Raw genomic sequence first — 26,614 nt, 5'->3', positions numbered from 1 at the left:
GAACCCCAATTCCTTTCAGTGGCAAATGGTATTTAGAGACCACAAATTTGGTGCTAGAGATGCTTATTGCTACTACAGTTGACCCTTAGGACAACAAGGGGTTAGAGGTGCTGACCCCATGCTGTCCAAAATCCACATATAACTTTTGACTCCTCCCAGATTTAACTATTAATAGCCTATTATTGACTGAAAGCCTTACCGGTACCATAAACAGTCGATTAACACATATTTTGTATGTTACATGTATTATATACTATATTCTTTCAACAAAGTAAGCCAGAGAAAAGAAAATGTTATTAAGAAAATCATAAGGAAGAGAAAATAAATTTACACTACCATACTCTATCGAAAAAGTCAGTGTGTAAGTGGAGCTGCATGGTTCAAACCTGTGTTGTTCTAGGGTCAACTGTATTTGATACTAGATTGGCCAATGTGTCCAAGCCTTTTTAGTAAACAGAATTAAGAAACAGTTTTTAAATTATTAATTTATATTCATATTTTAAAATTCAAATTTAGGATTAGATAGTTACTTACTTTGTTTTAAATTTGTATCTTTACTGCTAGCCCAGGAATCTTGGTTTCATATTACTTATTTTTGTGGAATAAAAGAACCAAAGGTACTATTAAAAATAAGAGAATTGAAAACATTTTAAGACTTTCTTACATTTCTTTTTGACTTTAAAAAGGATATATTCCATTAGGATGTATAGTAGAATTACTATATCTTAAGGTTATTTGAAATCTTCTTCCAACTTGATAGTTAATTTCTTATTTTATTTTTATTTTGATATTTAGGGATTTAAAAATTTTCACTTTATAATTAAATAAGATGTTTACGTGATTCCAAAACAAACCTACAAAACAAGATAGGTTGTGGTGGTTTTCTACGGCTGCTATAACAAATGTACAATAAACTTAGGTGGCTTAAAAAGCAGAGATTTATTCTCTCAGAGTTCTGGAGGCTAGAAGTCTGAAATCAAAGTGTTGGCAGGGCCACGTTCTTACTGAAGGCTCTAGGAAGAATCCTTCCTTGCCTCTTCCTAGCTTCTTGTGCTTTCTGGCCATCCTTGGTGCGTGTTGGCTGGCATTGGAAATGCCATCACTTCAAGCTCTGCCTCTGTCTTCATGGGACACTTTTCCCATCGTCTCTGAGTTTAAATTTCCCTCTATTGTAAGGATACCATTTATATTAGATGACCTTATTTTGACCACATCTGCAAGGAACCTAATCCACATAGGTTCACAGTCCCAGGTTCCAGTGGATGTGAAATTTGGGGGGATATTATCCAACCTAGTACAGTAGGAAATATTTTAAAAAATAGCGATAGGAAAGCTAAACACCATAATATCAAGAATCATTTTTTCCTTATCTATAAATATTGGGCATGCAAATCGCTTTCATATTTATGAGCCTTAAATCCAGTGTGGAGTTTGACAGCTGATGGGTGCTGGCTACTAGAGCAGCTCTAGGCAAAATTATATAGAAGGTGAGCACCCTGTACTGCCCCTTACACCCCCTCACGAGGGGAGCAAGTACTGGTACTTGCTTATGTTTTGGTCCATGTATTATTCCAACTTCAGTATCTGTCCTAATTCCCTCAAAATGAGAGTACCACTACTGTCCCCTTCCCCTATCCACACAGCGTCAGTCCTCCAGGGTTCTGACCTTATTCTGAGCTGGAAGGAAGGAAAATCGTCTGTAAAATTAGTTGGCATCTGAATGTAACTTATATGTAATATATCAACATGTAGCCTTCCTAATATATTTATATTTTTACATGTAAATCTGGAGGAAAGAAGATGATAGCACCATTTTGGGGATTCAAATGGGCAGTAGGGGGAAATATTTTTGGCTAGGGGAGATTTCTTGGATCACGGTAACTTAAGTTCATGGTAAACCACTCACTTGCCCTGTTCATAAGATAGCCTTTTCTAACACTTAAATTAGTATAGGATATGGAGTTTTCTTAAGTTACATAGGTTGTCTGAGTTATGTATATTACTTTTTAAATGTTGAAACTATTTTTGAAGATATTTTGAGTTCAATTATTTTAATTAAGACAAGGTTATACTAAAATATGTAGTTCTTTTTTATAACCTAAGATTGTATTAGTGATCAGAAACCATGAGAATAATTGTAACTATTATTTGCTTGATTGTTTTTCAAAAACAGTGTAAGTTTTTTTAAGCTGGCAAGAGGCATAGGAATTATGCATTTTTTTATTATAATTATAACTTATCCTTGTTTCAGGGACTGTATTATTCCTACTTTAAGACTATTGTGGAAGCACCCTCATTTTTGAATGGAGTATGGATGATTATGAATGATAAGCTGACTGAATACCCCCTTGTTATTAATACATTAAAAAGGTTCAATCTTTACCCTGAGGTAAGTTTTTCAATTGTGTTTTTTTTTTCTTTTTTTACTTTTTTTAAAGTGTTATTTGCATTAAATGCTGATTCTAAATGTGAGGTGTAATTCAATATATTATATTTCATCTAATTTTTAAAAGAAGGTGTGTATCTTTTCTTGGAAAGGAATATGGAAAAAAGATTATTATTAATTTTGGTGGGCTTTAACTGATTTCATGGAAACTGTTATGATTGCATGGTCTAGAAAATTTGAAAACTGTCTAGATTCGGTGTGTAGAGATTATAGCAAGGAAGCACCATTACATGTCATTTGCCAAATAATGTTTCTTCCCTCTCGGGGATTCTTTACTTAATTGAATGCTCTTTTTTTTGGGTGGAGTGGGGAAAAGGTGCGGTCCACCCAGGAGGTGAGGGAGGAAGGCAGTGATATCAGTAACTTTTTTGGCCTCTCCTTTACCATCCCTGCCTTCATTTGACACATCCCTGAGCATTTTCCAGGGCCAAGCTGAGATGTGACTTCTGCAGCCACATCCTCCTTGACTTGATATGAGGGTGATCTTTTAATACGCTGTCCCTGTGACTTCCCCTTCTTAGCTTGCTGCTGTTGCTAGACAGCACGTCCTTGTGCCAGGGCCCTGGCTGCCTTGGTCTCTGGGGATCTCAAACCCAGGCTCAGTACCTGGACTTAGCAGGCCTCTCAGGCATTTCCCATTGAATGAGAGAAGTCCAGCTTCCACCTAAATCGGTGAGTTAGCCGATTGATTAACGAGGAGATGGAGGTAGAGACAAATACATAACCACCAAAATTCAGTGTTGGTTTCCTGATGTACTGCTTATTGAGTACTTTCTGTGACCATGTACACATTTACTTTTATAGAAATGGGATCACACAGCAAATATTTTTTTATAAGTGCTTTTTGTCTTTTAGAATATTTATAACAGTCTTCCTGTGTCATCTTTTTTCCTCAGGATCAGTTTTAGTGGCTATATATGGTCTCCCATTGTTTATTTAGTCCATCTTTTGTGAAAATATTCATTGTTTTCAACTTTTAAAATATTCTGAAGCTGCCATAAGCATCCTTGAAGCTAAATCTCTGTACATATCCTTAATGTTTTTTAAACTATAAATTTGTTGATGTGGAACTATTTAGTTAAACAGAATATATACTTTAGTGATTTTGGTACGTGTTGCCAAAATGCTTTCTAGATAGGTTATACCAATCAAAATTACCATTGGCAGTGTTTTTGAAAATGCTTATATCCCCGAATCCCTGCCAGTTTGATAGACAAAAAAATTAAAATCACATGATATATTTTGTTCATTGCTGTATATGTGTATATATGTATTTCATTCAATGCTGTGCATTAAAAATGCATTTTTAATTTTAAAAGTAATTGCTTGCTTATGCCCTTTGTCTATATTTCTATTAAAATTTGTAAGAGCTCATTTATTACATACTAGATATGAATACCATGCTATATAGGTAAACATTTACCCCCAGCTTTTTGTTTGCCTTTCAACTTTGTGTATGATCTGTATGTACTTTTTCTGTACAGAAATGCCATATCTATTCACATCTTGAGAAATTAGATCTATTCAAGAAGACAGAATATCTGTTTGTTCAACTCTTCTTTTATGTACCTTAGTAGAATTTTATGCCTTTTGAAAAATATAAATCTTGTGTGTTTCATGTTATATTTTATTCTCACCCATGGGTGGAGAGTTGAAGACTGACCAATGAAGAATCTGTGTAGGGGATTGTGAGGCTTACTTTACTAGATTTAATGGGAGCTAAGTAGATGGTAGAGGAAAGGAAAATTTGATAATTATCAAGATATCTCAAAAAATTCTAGTAATGAAACTGTTGATGATAATACCTTTTCTCTAAAAAATCTAAAAAATGTCTCTGTTTTTAAAAAATAGGTAATCTTAGCCAGCTGGTACCGGATTTATACCAAAATAATGGACTTGATTGGTCTTCAAACCAAGATATGTTGGACGGTGACCAGAGGAGAAGGACTCAGTCCTATTGAAAGCTGTGAAGGCAAGTTTCTTTCCATGATATTGTCCAGTTATTTATTGGAGCACATTAAACTTACTGCAAACTTAGTGATATAAATAACCATTTTATTATGCTTATGGATTCTGCAAGTTAGGAATTTGGGCTGGGTATAGCAGGGTTGGTTTGTTTCCACCATGTCAGAGGCTGCTGCTAGACTCAGGTGACTTGGGAAGACTGGAGAAATTAATGGAGAATGCTTCACTTACATTCTAGCTCCTGGGCTGGGGTCCCTGTGAGGCTGGGCTCAGTTGGGACTGTCAACTGGGACACCTACATAATGCCCTTTCCATGCTTTTGTATAGCATAGTACCTCAGGGTAGTCAGGCTTTGCGTGGGCTCCAAGTTGGACACTGCTTGGCCTCTTCTAGCCTTAGAAGTCACATGGTATGGCCTCCGCCATCGTCTGTTGAGGCAGTCACAAGCCCAGCTGGGCTCAAAAGCAGGAGTAGAGACCCCCTGTACCTCTACAGAAGGCGTGTCCGTGAGTTTGTAACCCTGTTTAAAAACCACCACAGCTACTGCCATGTTCTCATCTTTGTTCTGCAATAGGGTCACGTGTTCTAATGGGAACCAAGGCAACCATTTAATATCTGTGCCATTTTCAAAATAAGCACATTTTAATATAAATTGCCAGACACACAAAGTAATTTATAGTTAGAACATGTTTTTTATTTTTTTCTTTATTTTTAAAGGATTGGGAGATCCTGCTTGCTTTTATGTTGCTGTAATTTTTATTTTAAATGGACTAATGATGGCATTATTCTTCATATATGGCACATATTTAAGGTAAGACCATTGATTGAGAATATTTTGGTATGTGTTATAATATTATGTACTAAAATAATAAAAATAGTGAGATAAAGATTAACTTGCAGTTCAGTTTTATAACAATGTTATTTCTAATACATCCAGATACAAAATTCTTTCCTATTGGAATGATTTCACCATTGGCATAGTCAGCCAAACTTAAAATAATTTTAGATGCTCAGATAATGGTGGGGATATTGGATAAATTTTAAATATTCACAGGCTTTTGAGCATAAGCAGTATATTGTTTACACAAAATATAAGGAAAGGACCACTCATTATCAAATGGTGTTAATGGCTGTATTTTGTTGACATTAAAATGGAAATATATTCTATACAGATATTTAATATCTGACCTGATTAACTTCATAGTCCAGCAATATTCCTTAAACTAAAAAGATTGAGAAATTTTTAAAGAGTTTTTATGTTTCTTTTTCTTCGTTTCTTTTTGACAGTTTGTTACATTGTATACTTGTTTGAACTATTTTACCTTGAGAGTATCTTTAGAATTTTCTTTTTTTTATTGCTTACTGATTTCTTGTTAGTACAGAAGTGTGAGCATAGGTGTATGATTTTCAGTTTGGGTTAATGAGTTTGAATCTGCTATTATCCCATTAGCTTTGCTTTGGAAGTATGGCATTTTCAGCTTAGAACCACAAAGATTTACTGCAACCCTAGCTCAGTGTTTGAGCAGATAACAGTTACTTGATAAATATTTGTCAAATGAGGAAGTTATTAGAAGATCAATTTAGAGTATATTTACATATAGATTTAAGATACTTTGATGCTAATATTTCTGATTTAGCTATAAGAAAGTTCATTTAATTATGTAACTGGGGGAGACTGAAATGAAAATGCATGATTAAAAGATGAGGTGGAAAATTTTGTTTTTGAAACAAGACACACAGATAACCAAAAGTATATGGTAATCAGAAGAGGAAGCTGACTTGAAAGAAAGCAAGGCCAGTGTGCCTTGTATCATGATGAGCCAAAGGTCTCTATCTTGGGGGGGGGATCTATCATTCTGCTAAGTACTAATGGATAGCTTTACTACATTTGGGAGATTTGATTTTGAGTAAGAGAAGTTAAAATATGGAACATGGCAATGTTGCCAAATTACTGATCTGTAGTTATGCTACTTTTTGAAAGAAGAATTGAGATGGAAAGAAGACTTTCTAAACATTTATTAAACATTCAGTATCATTTTCTTATAATGCTTGTTATAACCATCGTTTCAGAGGCCAAAGATAGAACATCTGCTGCAGAGAGCATGATGTTCTGGTTTTGATTGAGAGGTTCTAGGTGGTTTGGGCCCTGACCTATAAGATTTCTCAGTCTTCAGCCCCAACAGTCCCCAGACAGCAGTTTTCTCCCTGCATAGGAGATACATGTGCATTTGTCCAGTCAACATAAAGTACGGACCGAGTGGCTTCTTTTGGAGACGGTGTGCTTGGGTTTTGAAAGCATGTGGTGGGGTGAGGTGGGAGCTGGAGGTGGTGCTAAGTGTGTGTCAGTGGGAGACAGACAGCAAAGATAAAGGGCTTATAATGCTGGGGCAGGAGAAATTTGTTCTGTGTGGAGGGTTGCTTTACTGTGCCTTGGAGGGTCAGAGCGTTTTGGATAGGTTGGGGAGAAAAGAATCCCAGGGAGCGGCAAAGGTGGACATCCTGGGACGTGGAAAGCGGATTGGTTTTGCTAGGATGCAGATTATTGAGGGCTGTTGTAGAAGAAGACTGAATCAATGGGTTGGGCTGGTTGATAAATGACCTTGGCTGGTTTGAGACTATTCCAAAGCCAGGGAGAGAAATCAGAAATTTCACCAATAGAGGGACAGGATTCAAGCTGAACTATCATCTCATGAGACCCTTGACTTCACCTGTCACTGAAGTTAGCCAGTGACTACTTGAGCGTGCTGTCTGCCCAACTGCAGGGTGATTTTAGAATCAATTTAGTGGGTTTGGATCAGGATTTTTTTTTTTTTTACATGAAAAAGAAAAGATTATAAACATAAATAACAGAGTACACAACATTTTGTAAGATAGGCGTTATTTAGAGAAACTTCTATTTATTGATTGTATATACATGTCTACATGTGCATGTGCTGAGTTGTAGTGTAAAGTCTCATTTCTTGTAGTTTGAGTGTAAAAAAAATCTGTAGACCACTGCTTAGGGTAGCAGGAGGGAGTGACTTTGCTTTAAAAGCATGTGAATCTTGGGCACCTGGGTCGCTCAGTCAGTTAAGTGTTCAACTCTTGATTTTGGCTCAGGTCATGATCTCAGGGTTGTGAGATTGAACCCCGAGTCTGGCTTTGTGCTGGCTGGGTGTGGAGCCTGACTAAGGTCCTCTCCCTCCCTCTTCCCTCTGCCCCTCTGCTCCTGCTCCTTCACTCTCTCTCTCTCAAACGAAAAGAAAAAAAAAGGCATTTGAGCCTTTCCAAATAGCTGTTTTTGGTTTCTCTTCTTGGCTCCGAGGGATGCAACCTGTTTCAGCTTTACCCACTTGACTGCTCTGGGCCCTAGCTGGCCCTTCGGGTGTCCTTGACCCTTGGACCCCCCAGGGTGGTCTGCCTTTTGCAGCTGTGCTTGGATGTAGACACTGCAGTGATGGCACATTTTCATTTCTCTAGCTCTCCCTTTGCTCTGTTTGCGAGTGTTTTTTTTAACCCTGAATAATCACTTTAGCTCTATCCAAACACATCCTAAACTTGTTTCCTCCCAGCCCCAAATGAGCATCCAGTTCTCCTACATTATAATGCCCCTTGTATTCTAGGGAGCCTTGACTATTGCACTGTGCCTTGAGGGCGGGTGTGTAAATTAGATTCCAGTGGTGATCCTGGTTTATATTGTGTTGAATAAAGTCTTCTGTCACTTCTTTTCTATCAGTCTTTTTCATCATATTTTAAAATGTTCTTGACATGAGTATTTTTTGAGGTCTCAAATTGCTAGGTAGTTCTTATTGTTTTCTTCCTTGGTGGTTAGTTTTGTCACCCTTCTAACTTTGTAAAGTGGGACGAAGCTGCAGACTTCTTAACATGTGGGTTAAGAATAAAGAGGAGGATATCTATAATTGTGGTTAGAATCTTTTTATAAGTTGTATTATATAAATTTACAGGCAGATTGAGTATGACATTTTTACTCCAGAAGTATATTTCTTTTAAAATAGTACAGATATAAGCTTTCTGAAGTCAGATAAGCCAATCCATTTCACGAAAAATGCAAGTGGAAGAGAAAATAGAAAACACAGCCAAATGGTGAAATGGGGCTGGGCTGCCAAGCTCTGACATGAGGAGATGAAGTCAGATGTTTTTGCAAACACAACCTATTTGTGCTGTACCTCTTTTTCTGGAATTCTCAGTATTTTGGTATCTTTAAAAATAAAAATTAAAAAAATAAAACATTGTTAATTATTTTCTAAAAGCCATGCTGTTAATTCATGATTACAGTTATTTATTTTGTAAGATGCCCTGACATATCTCAGCTACAAACAGTTTCTGGAGGCCAGTTTTGTAAGACTTGGTGTGGGTAAGTCTCTATTCTGCAGGGAGCAGGGTTCCCTGAGGGAACCTTCAGGGACCGTTAGGAGAGGGAGTTGAGCTGCCACGTGTTGGAGTAGTCGTGTAAAGCAACAAGCTAAAAGTGAAAGAGTTAAACCTTTTATTACTTACTATGATGGTGTAACAAGATTCTAAAACTGGAGAAAATACAGACTCCCCCTTGTCCATTTCCCCCCATGGAATAGTGCCCTGGTTGAGAATCGAGGGATCAGTGCAGACATGAGGGTCATCTCATTGTTGAGGAAGCCCTGAACAAAAGGTGAACCTTTGTAATTGTCTGTGGTTGGGCCTCAGAAATCATATATGGGTTTTTAATCAGGAGCCCAACTCCCTAGGGCATTAGTAGGCAAGGTCATGAGCTAGTCCTGGGATGAATGTAGGACTCATTTGGCAGGGGAATCTGAAGAAACGTAGTGTGGGCCTGGTCCTGACTGTCCAGCAGAAATATTGTGAGGGGAAGAGTTGTCCCCTGTTTCCAGATTCACCACTATGGACCCTGGCTCTCAAGAGCATACTGAAGCAGAACGATTTCTGTAGGTGAAATGAGTGTCCTTAGCTGATGCCAACAGTAAGGCATGTAGAAGCCAAGACAAAATATAGACAACAATCTGTCCAGGCTCACTGGGGCTTTATTCTCAGGTTAAATAAAACATGAGGATCTGGGCATGAGTCAGTACTTGATTCTGGACTGACTGCTTTCTGTTGTTTGGTGTACATCTGTCACCTTGGCATTTTCCTTCACTACCCAGAGTTCTTTCATTGCTCTCTTATAATGGGATCCCTTATGCCATATCCTATGTATTCTACTTTCTTGGTTTATTTTTTCACTCTGGTGCATCTTCCATCTTCTAGAAGTCTTTGAGAATGAGTGGATGGGAGGTAATTTTTGAGATCATGTGTATCTGAAAATGACTTTATTTTGTCTTCATGTTTGATTAATAGTTTTGCCGAGTGTTGAACTCCAGACTGGAAACCACTTTCCTTCAGAATTTTGAAGGCATCACACTATTGTTGCTTGACGTGGTGCTGTTCAGGCATTCTTTAGTTATTCGGATTTCTAAATTTTTGTATGTGACCTTTTCTTCCCTTTCTTTTCTGAAAGATTGTAGAATCTTCTCTTTGGTCTCCATGGTTCTGAAATTTCATAATATGTCTTGCTCTAGATCAGTCTGTTCCCATTTATTATCTTAGTCGTGTGAGCGTTGTTTCAGTCTTGCACCTTATGCCCTTAATTTCAGGGAAATTTTCTTGGAGTATTTCTTCACTTACTTCATTCCTTCTGTTTTCTCTTTCAGAACTTTTGTTATTTGGATATTGCATTTCTTGATCTTCTAATTTTCATATATTTTCCCATTTTTAATATCATTGCTCTTCTATATCCTAGGAAATTTTGTCGACTTTATTTTTCCAACTCTTCTATTCAGTTTTTCATTTGTTATCTTCTAGTTTTCAAGAATTTTCATTTGTTCTGTGACTGTTCCTTTTTTTAAAAAAATAGTATTTTATTTTTGTTTCATGGATTTAGTATCTTTCTCTCTGAGGATATACTAATGTTTTTTTTCCCCTCCCTAAATAATTTGGTATCTTCTAGTTCGCTTTTTTAAATTTTTTGGTCTATACCTACCATGTTAGAAGTTTTCCTTAGCTGTCTGGCCATCCTAGGCTGTCATGATTGAGATTGGAAGACAAAAAAGCTGTATGGGAGCTCCAGATCGTGGGTGGAACCTGTTAACATTGAGTTTTTATATAATTTGAATAAATGATGTGGGAAGAACTTAGAGTGACTGCCAGTTCTTTGGTTTGCCTTTGGATATAAAAGAAAATTTAATGTAACAAAGGTTTTTCGGGGTTGTAATAGGGAAGTAAAGTGTTTCATAAGTTAACTGGAATGCAGTATTATAGAATTTTTAAGAAGTGTCTGGGTAGGAGGGAGAACACCTAGATGAGTTAGGAGACATTGTCTTCTGTGTGAGAATACAATAAATTAATGCTTGCAAGGCACCTAGAAGAATGCCTGCTTTCAGAAAATAGTTTTTAATTGAATGAAGTGAATAAATAAATTATTGGAAAAAAAACTTAGCTCTTGATTACTATTTACAGAAGGCACAAAAATAATATATTATTATTTATCACATAAGTTTTATTAGAATTTTACCAATTTAGGAAATATTTTTTCAGTGGACTCATCTGAAGCATTTCCTCTGCAGATTCCACTTTTTCTTTTCCAGATTCTAAAGCTTATTTGTTTACTGAAGAAATATGTATCTAGCACTTTAAGAGGTAACTCTGAGGAAACAGAGTCACAGGAAAGTTATGGATCTCTCCTAGCGGTCAGACTTGGGCAGCAAACAGTGTGGTTAAGTGTCATTTGGTAAGATAATGACCTAAAGAGGGACAGGTTTTAGAGAAAAGATGCCAATATTTTCAACCAATAACTTTCATCAATTTATGCATACTGAAGAGAAATACTTATCTTTTAAATATTCATATACAACTGTTAGACCAAATGATTAAAGATGTGCTAGAAGGCCAAGTTAATAGAACATTCCAAAAGCAAAAAAACAACAAAACGAAACAACCCACAGCAACAACATGGAGCTGAAAAAGTTTGAGCTGGTGTTATTCATGGCTTAAGTAAGACATATTTTTAGCCAAAAATCCAGGCTGCATAAACAGTAGTGCTTGATTTTTTAACAAAGCATGAACAACAGAAAAATCTCAAATAAAACAATGGAAGCAAAGCAAAATTGTCATAAAGAATAAGAAGTTCAACTTTGTCTTAAAACAGGTATGGGAAGGGGGAGGTGTCTATTCATTGATATAGAGAATTGATATGAAAAGCTACTCTATTCTGCCACAGAGTCTAAAAAGGACACCGAGTCACTTCATAGAGAACTTGGGCTGGATCATGAGAAGAAAATAGAGAAATTGGTTATATTAACTATGACTATTCACTCTCACTTTTCAGGATAGAAAGTGGGGGGGATGTTAGTAAGCAAAATTAAAAGGAAGGTTTGGCATATAGACTAATCTACCATGCCTTCAGGGCTTCTGGAACACATCTAGAAATAAAGTAGTTAAAAATTCTTTCTGGTATCAAAGAAGCATGAACCTTCAATGACCAAAGAAAATAATAGAGTAGAGTAGAAAGTCAGAAAATGAATACATTATGTTCTGTGACTGGTTTGTTCCTCCTGTGGAAGAAAAGGCATTTTTCTGATGACTAGCTATGTCTACAAAAGAATAGACAGACTTTTCTGACAAGAGCTGAGAAGCCATGGAGAACAGAGTGGAGGCAAAGAAAGGTGAATATTCAAGAGGATGAAGAGATCAGAGACAGATCAGAGTGGCCACAGTGATGCAGAGCAGCAGACGTTAAATCTAGAGAAGGTCATAAAAAGGATAATTAAAAAGTTCTCAGAAAGCCTCCTCTGTGCAATAGAGGGAATGGAAATGAAGAACAGGGGACCCTGGATCCTGACTCTGTGAGTTAAGACTCTAGACATGCCCTTGACGAAGGATAACAGCTGTGAATCATGGAGAATGAGCTGGAGTATTAGGAGAGAACTTCTGTGAGGAGGCAAGTGAGAGAAATGAGCTCAGAGGAGCAGACTTCCACGAAGGGTCCCAGATGGTGTCTGAAAGTAGCAATAGAGGAAGCTTCAGCCTCCCCTCTGGGCCTTGAGCCATACAGGAGCGTGGTGGCACGAGGAAAGGAAACTTCCTCTCAGAGGAGGGTAAGGTTTCGTGGTAGGAGGAGAGGAAGCATCTGGGCAGAGGCTTGAGGGTTCCTGGAAGGAAGTCGCTCACCACGGAATGGAGGTTCTTGAGGGCACAGTAGAAGGTCTGGATGGGGAGTCAAGCAGTGTGGTGGTTGGGTCATAGTAGGGGCTCCACTGAACACATGGCACTGATGATGAGCAGGAGCCTGTGTCCAGGCCAGTGATCAAGGACTGCAGTGGTATGAGGTGTGGTGTGTTTGACTGAAAGTGCCCCCTCTCCTCACGAAGGAATGCCAGCCAACTTTTGATTGGATAGTTTTTATGTTTTCATTGACTCCTCAGATACCTTTTGACTCTGTGCCATAGACAAGGCACTATGCGAACTACCAGGATGAACTGGGAAGTTCACAGTCTAGTAAATAAAATCTTCTGTTTCTTGGCCCTGGCAGACAAAGAGTTAAATTAAAGACATTAATTAGTTGCCTGTAACAGACTGGAAGGACTAAGCTGAGACCATGCCTCGCCTTCCTGATTGTCATTCTTGTCCTCACCCTTACTTTCTGTGGCTTTCTTTTATGCTCCAGAAAAGCCAGAGGATCCATGTATAAGTTTAGGGGAAGATGCTCAGCTCTCAGCAGGCCTGCGGGGCATTTCTTCATCTGGCTAGCAAGGTGCTTATGCCTTACATCTCAAACTTGAGCCTGGAATTCTCTTAATTCAATTATTTCCACATTATTCTCTCATTTTCTCTTTCATAAGCATTCATACAGCAAAAGTTATTTAATTTAATTCACTCCAAGAGTTATTTAATAACGTTTTGGATTAACTATGATTACTTTTTCTCCTTGAATGTTGAACTTTGTACGTTTTATCATTTTTTTGGTAAATAGAGGTACAAGTGCCAGTGATTAAGCCTACCAAAATATGATTGATTTGAATCCATGTTACTTAAAGATGTGAGAAAGAAGAGAATTGTAAATTATTAAATGTCAGAACTGAAAAGTTTTAAGATCTTTTACTCCTTCATTTTATACCTGAGGAAATCGAGGCTCAAAAGGTGAATGAGATGTGTGAGTAAATGTGCAAACTTAGACTATTTTAAAATTTGCACAGTGGGAGCTTTCAAATTTTCTGACAGTCGGTGGTAATATTGCAGAAGAATCTTTTTTTTTTTTAACCGCTAGGGAATGCTGAAATACCAACTGATCAACTGTAATGGGGAAAAAAAAATCAGTCTTAAGTTTTCTGATTATTACATCTTTTCTGTTTAGCAAACTCAAATGACCTATATGATAGTCTGTAAGGACTCGAGGGAAAGGAGGTAAATGCTGGGGACACTGTTTTAGATTTGTTGCAAGTCACACCATTTCAAGATGACTGTAAGTCAGATATTTCTTGTAGATAAGCAAATTTTGTCCTCCCCTCCTAGCTATGCAGGGCACGAGAGTGTACCCGAAAATCTGCCTCCCTGATTAGGTAAGCAAAGCTGTCTGTGTTCGTGGAAGATGCTGGGCCATAACGCATCTTGTGGTTATTTAGTTTAAAGAGAGTGATGTCGCACTGATTCTGCCTTTGGGAAAATGTCCAGTCCCTGAGCCCCACAGGCTGCACGGCAGGCCAGTAGTAGGGGTGGAGGACTTGAGCAGGCCCATCATGAGATTCGGCTGGGAGATTGGATGTGGGATTCTTCTGTCCTTGCCCTCTTTTTACCCCGTCCCTGTCTTTACGCTGCCGTTAAAAAAAAAATTGAACTTATAAAATTTCAGTTTTGACTCTTTTTCTTTTCAGGGTATTTTTAAAAGGGAATTTTACATCAATTTCCCAAAGTGGTGGTGGTGGTGGTGTTTCTCGGTCTCTCTTGTGTAGGGTCTTTTTTGGATTATAACCAGAGAATGAGGTGTCTTTCCAGCCAGGTGTTCCAGGTGCTATACAAATCACGTATATTCTCTGTATGGTCAAAGTACCATACAGATTTATAAAATCGAGCCTACTGATGATCTCATTCGAATCCTTGGTATGTTTTCTTTAGCTTATACGACCTGCCAAAGTCTGAAAGTGGTAAAATACTATACTATGATCAGAGTTTATCATATCCCCATATTTTTAGAAGTTTTAGCTCTAGATATCTGGTGGCTGTATTGCTTGTCCGTATCATTTTTATTTAAAGAAATAGAATTGAATAAATGGAGAGAGACATACTATCCAACTGAATGGGCAGACTTACCATCATATAAATGACAATTCTTCCAAAATTATATGGAAATTTAATGACATTCTGATCAGAAATCCAACACTTTTGTGTGTGGGGGAGGGGGCACTGGTTAGAATGACCTAAAAAATGTTAAAAGAATACTTAGTTAGGGGTGGGGAATTCTCCTTATCATATGTTAATATTACCATAATGCTACAGTAATGAAGACATTGTGATATAGAAAATATAGAATTAAATTAACAGATTCTAGTATTATGAGAAATTAATATATGATAAAGGCTGAATTTCATTACACCGGAAAAAGGAATGTTTATTTGATAAATGGTTGTTAGCATAATTGGCTGTTTCAAAGAGAACAAAATTAAGGCTTTACACATACATTTCTCTGGGTGAAAGATTTAAATGTAAAATACAATGATACTGGAAGATATTTTAGAACACTGTGTCATTCTGGGGTAGGAAAGATCTTCACAGACAAGACAGGAAATGCAGAAGAGATAAAGGAAAATATTGACATTTAACTACATGAAATTTAAAATTTCTTTTTGGCAGAATACACCATAACACATATCAAAATACTTAATCACACATATAACAGTCAAAAAATGGATACCCTTAATCTTTGAATAGGGAAATAGACAATCCAATGGAAAAATGGACAAGAATGTAGACAGGCAATTCACAGAAGAGAAAATGCACATTGTCCCAAAACCCATTAAAATGATGCCCGTATTAGTAGACAAGAGGTACAAATCAAAATGACAGTGAGAAAAAAAGTTTCCACCTACCCAATGGGCAAAATATAAAAGGATCTGGACACATCAGATGCTGTGTTCTGGAGAAGCAGACACCTCATACACTGTGGTGGGGGGTGTGTGGACTGGTATGGCATTTTCCGGTTCATGTTCTTTGACTTGGCAGTCTCACAGTTAGGTCTGCCCTATAGAAATAAAAGCACCAGTATTTATGTGTACAAGGATATTTATTTTGACGTGTTATTCTTACGGTAAGAAATTAAAAAATATCTATATGTTTGGTAATAGGGAAAGGGCTGAATAATTTGTAGTACATTTGTACTATGCAATGTTTGATATCTGTTAATAAGGATGCCTTGGGTTATGTGTATTGATTAGGAATAATCTTTATAATAGATGAATTAGAAAAGGAACAAATTTCAGAGAGGTGTTAATAGCATGATCACATTAAAATAGGGGTATAGAGAAAGATTTGGGAGGGTGGACACACACACAGATGTTATTATTGATTATCTTAGGTGAATAGGATTGAGAGAAGGGTGGCAATGAGGAAACGGATTTTTAAAATATATAGACCTTTGCACTTTTCTGCCTCGTTGGCATAAGTTCAAAACATTACTATTTATTTAAACCCATAACTCACACTTAACTTATCTAATGTCTTATGACTTGCCATGAAGCCTGGCGTTGGCCTGTTGGCTGGCCTTTTAAGAAGGCGTGCTGGGCCTCTAAGGGGAGAGCCCTGACTTCCGCTTCCTGGCCTGTGTGACTTTCTGGCTCCTTTATCTGTCCCTCTCATTTCTGTGATTCATCATTTCAGCCATTTTCTGGCCAATATGCTATTTCTTTGCCCCTTTATATCTCATTTGTGCTAGACCAGGTTGATAATCAGTGGAGAAAACGCACAGTTGTTCCATTAGTGTCCTGTGAATGTGTGGTCTTCCAGCTTCCCATGATCCCTTTAAGACGGCTCTGCAGTCCTTCTGTTTTCCGTCGTTACCTCTGTCCTTAAATGCAAGTGGTATTTCAGACAACCCCCTTCCTCAAACTTCTCTCACTGCCATCTCTTCTCTAGAGCAGCACAGAGCTCAAAATTCTGTAGGGAAAATGGAAACTCCATAAACTCCTTTCACTGAACATGCAGACTTAACCCTCGTCTTGTGCCAAGGCTGACTGGCCACCTGTGCTGGGGCTGCCAGCCCTTCTGGTCTCCTGGGAGGCCGGGAGGGATGCAGAGGGGGTGTGTGCTCGGTGCATGGATTAGCCCAGCCATCTCCTGTATCTCCTCCATGTTTCCTCATTCATACATCCCCAGGAGTAAGTAGCACGGCCTAGAATACCTGTGTCTGATTCCTTGTTACCTCCCTGGCTTGTCGATGTTCTACGCATGCTTGTGTAGAAAGAAAGAAGGATATTTGGGTAAAATCAGGAGAAAACAGCATGAGCTAAAGAGAGTGGAAGATCTCAAGAGTAAAGTTGAAAGAAATGATGGAACAGACCTAAAACAGCCTTTCTTTCCCCTATTCAGATGCCTCTGGCTAGGGTGGGAGGAAAGTGGGAGACCCATATTACTCTTACCTAAGCAAATGAAGGTTTAGTTGTTCGGATGGCCAAATCTACAGCGTTGTGATTTCTTAGCTAGAGTTAGAAGCCTGGTGGTCATATTTTGATATTTGTGTTCTTTTACAAGTTTTTAGAAACAGATGAAAGATAAAACTTTGTAAACTAGTGTTCTCCAAGCATGTTCTATAGGAGAGTAGCTTGGGATGGGGCTTGGGAAATACCGAATTAATTAACTCTTAAATGTGCTGGCTTGCTTTTTGAATTTCCAAGTATGGTGTTTTCTGTCTTTATGACCACAAAGGCTTTTTCTGCACTTCTCTCCTCTTTCCTGAATGTATATCATGTGTCCCTAGAAAAGTAGTTTGAGAATTGCTAGAGGATACAAATAAATATGTGGCACTAAAAAATAAAAAAATGAGAGAGAAAGAAAAAGATCAGGTTGCATGATGCCTGGTAACATGACTAGTCACAATTTTTTATTCCCCGTCTCTGTGGTTTTTTTTGTACATTTTGAATATGGAAGTTGACTTTTTAAAAATGAAACTTATTTTGACTAATAATACTATAGATACTTATTTTGTAAATAAGCATAGTAGAGTTCTAGTGTGGCTAACACTGTGTAGAACTGGAAGTTTATCTTATTATATTATTTCAAGGTTTCATTAGGATTGACCTGGATTTTTGTTATTTGAGTTATGGTTTTTATCTTCTTTTCCAGCGGCAGCCGATTAGGAGGACTGGTTACAGTGCTGTGCTTCTTTTTCAATCATGGAGAGGTAGGTAGTCAACAAATACTTTCAAAATCTTTAGGGGATTGTACTTTTAGAAATACAAGTTTCTTCTTTAAGTAGTCAGTCAAATATTTTAAAACATTCTAGGAGATTTTACTTCCAGAACTACAGGTTTCTTTTTAAAATTCAATTTCTTTAAATTTAGTCTATAGTAGCATTCTTTAAATGTTTGGTCTTATTTTCATTCAAGTTTTACATTAGCATTTATTTTAAGTTAACTTTTCATGAACATTATTATCTTTTCTGTGATATATCTCTTAGTGATTTGACGTAATAGTGGGTCTGTGTCAATTCTTTATATAATTTAAAAGTTCGAAAGTTTAGCTAAAATAGAAATAAGTCAACCATGGATAAAGTTAATTTCCTTGTGTGGGGATAACTTTTTGTTGTAGGAGCCATAGAGTGTGTTTCTATTTTAACGCATCTTATTAAACTTGGATGTATTTTTAAGTCTTCTTTGCAGAATATTATATTATACCTGTAAACTTGCACATATCCAAGGGTTTTCTAAAGAGAACACTATCGTAAAAAGTATTGACTCTGGATCCAAGCTACCTGTGTTCAAATCCTGGCTTTGCTGTTTAACAGCTCCGAGACCTGAGCAAATCATTAATCTCACCTGCCTTAGTTTCCCCTTTGTAAATGGGTGTAATAATGGTACTTATCTCATGGGATTATTGGCGAGTTTAAATGAATTCATAAGTGTAAAGTGCCTGGAGCAATGTTTTGCACATAGTCTAATTGGTACTTGGTGTCCCTTTTTCTTAGGAGAGTTATTTTAATCATGCCAGTGAGTGGTTTATGTCCCAGAAAATAGTTGTGAATTGTTTTTTGCTTTTAAGTTATGTAACTATTACTTTGTGTTGTTATTATTATTAATAACTTAGTTTAGATTAAATTCTAATAGACATTCAGGATGCCACTGAAATCCTTCCACTAAATCAATTGTAGTTGTAAATGAATTTTTATTAATATATCTATACCTGGTTTTCTTTCATCGTAAATCTTGTATGAGAGAAAGAGAAGAAAGGTCAGCTTGTTTTGTATGAAGTAACTTAATCCTTTTATGCATTTATAAACTCAGTGTGTATAATATATTGAATATGCATATGTTATAAAGCCCCAAGAGTAATCATACTAAAACTTAACTATAGAGTCAAGGTTGAACTTTTTTTTATTGTTCAGTGGATTACTAATGGATGTTGAACTAACACATGCTTAGTATTTAGAATCACAGAAATTTAAAGCCAGAGTGGCCTTACAGATTAGAGCCTTTGAGAAAAATCATTGCATTATGGTTTGGTTTGCTTTTGAGGGAAAAAAAAAATTTTTTTTTTTTTTTTTTTTTGCCTCTTCTTGACTGTGGATGCTTCTGAATGTCATAGTGTGGACCACAGAACATGTGGAGGCACAGATCCTGTGAGAATGACCTAAGAAATCGGAAGTGACTACTTAACAGTGAAGGAAAGGAGCACTGAGTGTTCATAATAAGAAGTTGGAGGAAAGAAATTATAGAAAAATTTGAAGCCAAGGTGCAGTTTTAAAGATGGCTCTCTGTTAAGCAGAAAGGTCTACTGTATTACCCTCAGTCTAAATTAAAGGTTGTCAATTCCTGATCTTATGTTTTTCTTATAATTTTGATACTCATGTAGCATGAACATCATTCCTTACAAAGTCTTTTCAGTTCATACCAATGAAATTTGGACTATTCAGTTCATTTTTCAGGTTGAAAGTCTTCTTTTTTTTTTTTTTAAATACCTTTCACCTACTTAGTGTGTTTAAACATGCTTAGACATCACTTTCTACTTAGGAAAGGGTAGACTAAATGTGATTAGAATTAGGATTGCAGTTTTTCCGAAATGGTCAAGTAGATAATTGTACTTTATATCAGCAACTTAGCTTTCGAGTAGAAAAGTGACCATTTTGAGTAAAGACATTAAAATTGAGAGAATAAACTGTAGTTTTGGGTAAAATAAGGGTGAGAACTTAAGTAACTAAAACCATTTTATTATAATTTAATAATTGTTTTGGTTTTCAGACTATGAGATTGTCAGACCCAATTATTTTCTGAATTTTAAAAACGTTGCCCAAAGCATATAATTTTTATATGAGGGAAGCATCTACTCTGGTAGTACCCATTCACACATTTAGTGAACTTTTTTGGAGCATCACAATGTGTACTCACTGAAATTGCTGGTGGGTTACTAATTGGTACTTGGTATCCCTTTTTCTTGGGAGAGTTATTTTAATCATGCCAGTGAGTGGTTTATGTACCAGAAAATAGTTGTGAATTGTTGCTTGCTTTTAAGTTCTATTTCTATTATTCAGTTTGCTCTCTATTTGAGTCTAAGATAGAATATAATGTACTTTTGAAAATATTCTTTCACTCAGATGGTTTTACAAGGGAAAATTTTGGCCTCAACAAAAGAACTATAAGATGTGTGGTAGAAAAGGATTAATCAAATGATTTAAAACAGAAGTTGAAAACCTTTAAATCTGGAACCTGTGAGGATGCAATAAAGAACTCACTAATTGCTCATAGTAATGATCAATAATATTGAGGTTATATATTTCATAATAAAAATTATGTCAATGTTTTCACTCATCAAGCTTTTTTATTAAATGTTGATTCTGTCCCTATTGAGAATTATTGCTAAGAGGAAAGCTAACAGTTTTACTCTGCCTTTGAAATCCTTCCTTATTATACGATCAGATGTGTGCACCTAGGGCTTGATGCTGCAGGATTTTTCGCATGCTGACTGAAAAGCATTTAGAAGAGTATATGAAAAAATGAAATATAATATTTTTCTTTAATTTTCGACTTAAAAATTCATTATATGTGAAGTTATTTGTTTAACTTTTTCATGATGAGATTTTTTAAAAGTTATTACCCAGCATGATTGATGGTGTTTTATATAAAACATGCGCACAGATAAAAAGATAGTCACATTTATGAGGAGGAAAGTCCCCCCCTTTTTTTTTGAAACTAAAGTAAGTAAATCAAAATAGTATATGAAAGATTTGCCTTAGAGGCATATCTAATTAACCTTTTTTTATTACCCGCAACATATTTCTGACCCATATTAGTTTCTTAAATATTTTTGAACTGAACTGAGATAATGTACATATAAATGTCTGTGTTCCTAATTAGTTTTTGACATAGTTATGTTATTTATGTAAGATTTGGAAAACTATTCCTAGTACACTTTGAGAACAGTCTCATTAGTCCTTAGAATGCTCTTGTACGATAGATAAGTAGTAAATAATAATATTCCAGTTTGCCTAATAATTGGAAACACTAAAAGGTTAAGTGTTTGGCTCAAGGTTGTGAAGCAGGGATAGGATTCTAAGTTTTGATTAACCAGTAATCTCTCCAAACTTCTCTCAACACAGACAGCTCTTAGATAGGGGAGTAGGATTTCAAAGATAATAGCACAGTTTATCTTGTACAAGTACAAAGTACAGAGATCTTTCCTTGCTAATTTGTGAAACTTGTTCTCTTCCCTTTCTCTCTGTCTCTCTTCCTTTCTTCTTCTTCCCTCCCTCCCTTCTTGCCTTTCTTTCAGCCCTTTCTTATGAGGGTCACATTTTGGCCAGGACACTTATTCTGGGTCTTCTTTTAATTCAACTCAATTAAGACAATGTATACAGAGGGCTCACTGTATGCCAAGTACTTGTAGATGCTGAGGATATGTTGATATGTCAGTAAAACAAAGATCCCTCTCCTTGTGGATAATCGTGAAGGTGGGACCACTTCTACCTAAGGTGGGGGAATACTGGCTTATTTGGGGAGCAGCAAGCAGACCATTGTGACAGGAGCAGAGAGTGAAAGGTGGGATGTGGAAGGAGCCTTTTCTGTAGTCCCTGTTGGTCATTGTAAGGTTCATTTGGAGAAGGTGGAAAGGCCATTGGAGAGTTACATGCAGAAGAGTGATGCGGCTTAAATTATTTTTTACATTAATTTGGAAAATAGTATGAGTGCAAGATGCATTATTTATTCAGACTAATGAGAGATGTGCTTATGGATTTGTGAATTTACATTAAACTTGCATTAACTCCAAAAGGCCCCCCTCCCCCCAAAGAGTGTGCTGGTCTTAGATGGGAATGTATCTATTGCTTACATGAAAACTGCCTATACTGTAGTAGAACTGGCCTTCAGCCCCCTTCATGACCTGGGCCCTGCTGGGTCTCACCACTGTCCAGGCTGTTTTCTTTGCTTCAGTCCCACCGTCCTTTCTTCTCTAGTTTCCAGAGGGGACTACTCCTTTTCCTGCCTCAGGGCTTTGGTACATAGTTTCCTATGCCCTGTATAATTCCTTCCTTTTTTATCTCCTAGTCATCCTTCACATCTGGATATTTGTTTGGGTTTCAGTGATATTTTTCATCCTACACATCTGGGTTTCCATCTGGTATAATTTCTCTTTGGTCTTAAGAACTTTATTTAGCATTGTGGTGAAGATCTGGTGCCAACAAGGTCTCTTAGCTTTTGCCTGTCTAAAAATGTCTGTATTTTGCCTTCATTTTTTGAAGTGTATTTTTGCTGGATAAGAATTCTAGGTTGGTAGCTTTACCTTTCAGCACTTTAAATGTCATTCAGTTGTCTCACCGAACATCTTTGTTCCATGGGTTGATTTTTTTTTTTTTTTATGAGTTTTAGAAAATTTTTAGCCATTATCTTCTCTTTAAATATTTTGTTTTTCCCATTTTCTCTCTTTTTTGAAGATTCTAATTCCGTGTTGGCCACAAATCTTTTTGGAAAGCATTCATAAGTGCAAGGTTTAACACAATATTATAGTTAACATTAAGCAATATAAAGCAGTATTATAACTAATGAGGCCGTGTAGCTTTCAGAAGTGGGGTAATTTGTTTTAAACCTAAACATTATCCCAACAACAATTTATGACTGATCCTGCAAATATCAGCTCTAGTCAAAACTCTTGGAACAAGCCTTAAATATGATCTGTTTGATACTAACTATAATTTATAATTCAGTAGTTAGTTGTACTCCTATTTCGTTTTACCTTATGAAGAGAAGTATATTAGGTGATAGATTTCTAATAGTATAAGTGAGCTATTTTGAAAGTAGAGCTTGACACATGAAGCTGCCTATTACTAAAATTCCTTGGTTTTTTTGATTCTTGAGTAAATGATTTAAAATTCAGGCTTTCCTAAGCAGACAGAAGGAGCTTGTTCTTGTCAATACCTAAGCAGTATTATGCTGCAGCATTATTCAGTGCTTTGAAATGTGTGCTAAAAATTATGTACTTTAAGAGGACACTTTAAGTAAAGTGAGATTTTCATTGAGTTCATTTTCACAATTCAGGAATGTCTTGTATTTTGTCTGAGTGCTTCATACAGTGGTGTAGCCCCTTGTGAAGGAGTTCGCACATTTATTCCCTTCTTTAATTCCTAAATTTGAGGACAGTGCCTTTAGAAGGCATTGGCGTTTTGAACTGTCAACCTATTATAATTAAAGAAAAATATTTGTTGAAACTTAAGGTATGATTAAAGCAACTCTGTTTACTGTTTTCAAATTACACGGGGTCATCTGGACCAGCAATTATGTTTATAGCAGCTCGAGTAAAGCACATTGTGTTATTGGAGAAACAATAGGAAGCATTTTCACGTATTTGCGTTCATTCACCCTTAACATTGTAGAGGCAAAAGATCTTGCTCTTTGTTTCAATTCTGTAATTTAGCCTTCTCATCCAGCTTTACAAAGGATGTAATTGAGTTTGAGAGAATTGAGTGCCTTCAGCTATTAAAGGAAAGAAATTTCTAAGAGATGGCACCATGGTTAAAATTGGGTAACAAAATAAGTGTGAGTGAACAGTCTGTATGAAGAAATTCTCAAACTGTACACTACATTGTTTAACTATTTGCTTCTTGGTTTTTGCACAGAGATTGATAACTTTATAAATTGTGGTTATATATCTCTACTATCAATCATATTGAAATTTCTAGTTAATTTTGTGAACTAACAGATTTTTAAAGTTGTATTCCAATAACAACAAATATACATTTTAAAAAAGACTTTTTCAATCTTTTCAGAATTCTCTTGTGTGTATAGTTCATTTATAAATAGGTATCAATGTTAAATCTCATAGAGGATAGTGAATTTTGGTTAAAAAGAGAAGTAAATTGGCTCAAACTTTTGTAGCAATAGTAGAAAGATCTAACAGTCTGAGGTAGAGCTAAAATAAAGGAAAGGCTTATTTCCACTGTGGTCTTTGTAATTTCATATCGTCTTTAACTGCTCGACTTGAAAGATGTGATGATTTCTTCTAGTGTGACTAGCTTAGTCGGGGTAATTAATATCAGATTATTTATATTTCATCCAATGCAGTGTCCTTTAATTGAAAGATAGACTTATTAATTTATTTAGTATAGATGCAGAAAAATGGGAGTGCTAAAACTGGGATGGAATATTATTTTTTTAAAGATTTTATTTATCTTAGAGCATGCACGCGCAAGCAGGGGGAGGGGTGGGGGGGAGAGAGAGAGAGAGAATGGGATGGAACATTACTTAATTAAGTCCGAAGTGAGTTCTTCAGTGGAATTGGTACATGTCATTTTAGGACTTTGGTTATTTTTATTTGATACTTCTTCCCCTTTTAAATTTTTGCAGCCCAGGGTAGCTTGGGCAAAGAAGAAGTAAAAACAGAAATGGAGTGCTCTATTTTTTAGCAGCATTGTGAATAGAAATGCTAACATTGATGACTACAAAGAGTTTTGAAGTATTGGCTTTGGAGAGGTTTGCTGAAATTCAAGTGGATGGACAAATTAAGTGGTTTATACCACCAATTCCAGTGAAATGTTTTTAATTTTGTCAGAACATTTTCTTGCTGGTACTTCCCCTACTTTCCTTTTAGGCTCTAGTTGAAGTTTTTTGGTATTTGCTGTTGACAGTTCATGTTAATATTTCACAAGATCTTATGCACAAGATCTCTCAATAATGTTTCCTTCTCACTTTTCAGTTTTGCTGTTGGTGGAAAACCTAGCAGCTTGTTTTCCAACATACCATTTAAATTGTGTGTGAAAAAACTTTTTTTGTGTTTATGAATAGCTGCTTTTGATTACTGTGTCTTACTTAACAAATTTAGCAAAGAGACCATACATTATGAATTGTGTTTTCAGTGCACTCGTGTGATGTGGACACCACCCCTCCGCGAAAGCTTCTCCTATCCATTCCTCGTACTTCAGATGTTGCTTGTGACTCATATTCTCAGGTAACTTTGACTTATTCTTAGGTCTTCTCTGTGTTTGTTTTGCGTTGAGTAACTTAAGCTAGAATTTTTTAAGCTTCCTTAATAAAAACAGTGTAATGAAAAATTAAGATGATGTTGCTATGTTGAATTCATGGTTATTTTAAGGGTGTAACTTCAAAATATTTACTACCAAAAACATTTCCTTCATCTGCCCTCCAGTCTTCTTCCTTTTTTCGTAGTGGCCCACAGAGCTGCTCAAGGAGCAGCAAATTTGCTTTCACTTCTACCATCTCAGCTTTCCCACATCATTGTCTGCCACCACCACAGCTTCCCGGAAGTGGGCAGGAGGAAGGGGGATGACGGATGGCAATGGAGTGTAACCTGTACGATATAGTCCTTCAGAGGAAAGAATAGTTTGTAGAGTAATTATGGCCGGGTACGTTAACGTGTAATTCTTCTTCCCATATTTGCTTAGTGTCCTCGAGCATCAGATAGTAGGCATAGAAAGAAACCACTCAGGAGACCGGAACTATACTAGGAAAATTCCTGCTGGAAATTCAGGATTGGATTGGGTTCTCCCATGTTCATCTAGCCTTCAGCTAGAGACTGCACAGAGATTCAAGCACCATACGAGTGGAAGAGAATAGGACCGAGAACAGTTCTCTCCCCTTTCTGTTGACAAATCCTGAGCTTGGACAGATGCTGCCTTGATTCAGAGGGTAAAAATAAAACAAAATGGGGACTATGGGGGAAAAAAAACGAAGCATGATGAGAATCTGAAGATGGCTCAGACTAAGAACTCCCTTTAAGGATCTGCGGAACTTAGGAGAAGCTGGTTGAAGTCTGTTACACCAAACCCTTTGGATGGTCCGTTTCCCCCTGTGATGACTTCAGGACTAGAGTCATTATGTGGCCTTGTCTCTTAAGTAGTGTTTCTAGACAGGCCTCTCTCTGAATGTGGGATGTATTAACTGCATTAAAAATTGTGGGTTTTTGGACACGTGGGTGGCTCATGTGGTTAAGCCTTTATCTTCAGCTCAGGTCATGATCCCAGGGTCCTGGGATTGAGTCCAGCATCGGGTTCCCTGCTCAGTGGGGAGCCTGCTTCTCCCACTACCTCTCCCCACTGCTTGTGCTCTCTCTCTCTCTCAAATAAATAAAATCTTTTTTTAAAAATGTGGTTTTTATCTAATAAATTGATTTCATAGCTCACAAATAGGTTACCTGGATTTTAAAAAGACTTGATTTAGGGGCATGAATAGCAGAGGGGGATGTCCTTAGAGAAGGGATACTTATGGAAGTAAAGAAAGGCATTTTGTGGTGGTGCTTAGTGCCCCAGGTAGGTTTATCCTGAGGAAGGTTTCTTTAAGGTGCATACCTTGTAGCTTCGAGATGTTGCATATACACTTCACTTTGTGAAGGTGTTAGGTATGTTGGGGGCTTCGCATTAACTCAGTGATTTAGGAGAAATGTACTTCTTAAAACTAGAATGAAAGATAAAATTACCTCACCTTCCTAAAAATCCCCTAAATTACAAGTCAGGATCCAAGTGAAGCCTCTTAAAGG

General features: G+C 36.8%; 1 protein-coding gene across 3 annotated transcripts in view; it reads left to right on the top strand.

Annotated features, from left to right (window-relative positions):
• Positions 1-26,614, top strand: part of DPY19L1 (dpy-19 like C-mannosyltransferase 1) — an 85,050-nt gene that overhangs the window by 18,728 nt on the left and 39,708 nt on the right. For all 3 annotated transcript variants that reach the window (XM_028093879.2, XM_028093878.2, XM_028093877.2), the window contains exons 4-8: positions 2,252-2,389; positions 4,298-4,418; positions 5,129-5,222; positions 17,768-17,825; positions 24,978-25,069. In XM_028093879.2, coding sequence (XP_027949680.1) covers positions 2,252-2,389; positions 4,298-4,418; positions 5,129-5,222; positions 17,768-17,825; positions 24,978-25,069 — 503 coding nt within the window. The remainder of the gene's footprint in view (positions 1-2,251; positions 2,390-4,297; positions 4,419-5,128; positions 5,223-17,767; positions 17,826-24,977; positions 25,070-26,614) is intronic.

The sequence above is a fragment of the Eumetopias jubatus genome, unplaced genomic scaffold (assembly GCF_037043125.1).
Source record: "Eumetopias jubatus isolate StellerSeaLion01/CBP00866 unplaced genomic scaffold, mEumJub1_p1.0 scaffold_14, whole genome shotgun sequence".
Classification (NCBI taxonomy): Eukaryota; Metazoa; Chordata; class Mammalia; order Carnivora; family Otariidae; genus Eumetopias; species Eumetopias jubatus.
This window is presented reverse-complemented; position numbering and strand designations above follow the sequence as displayed.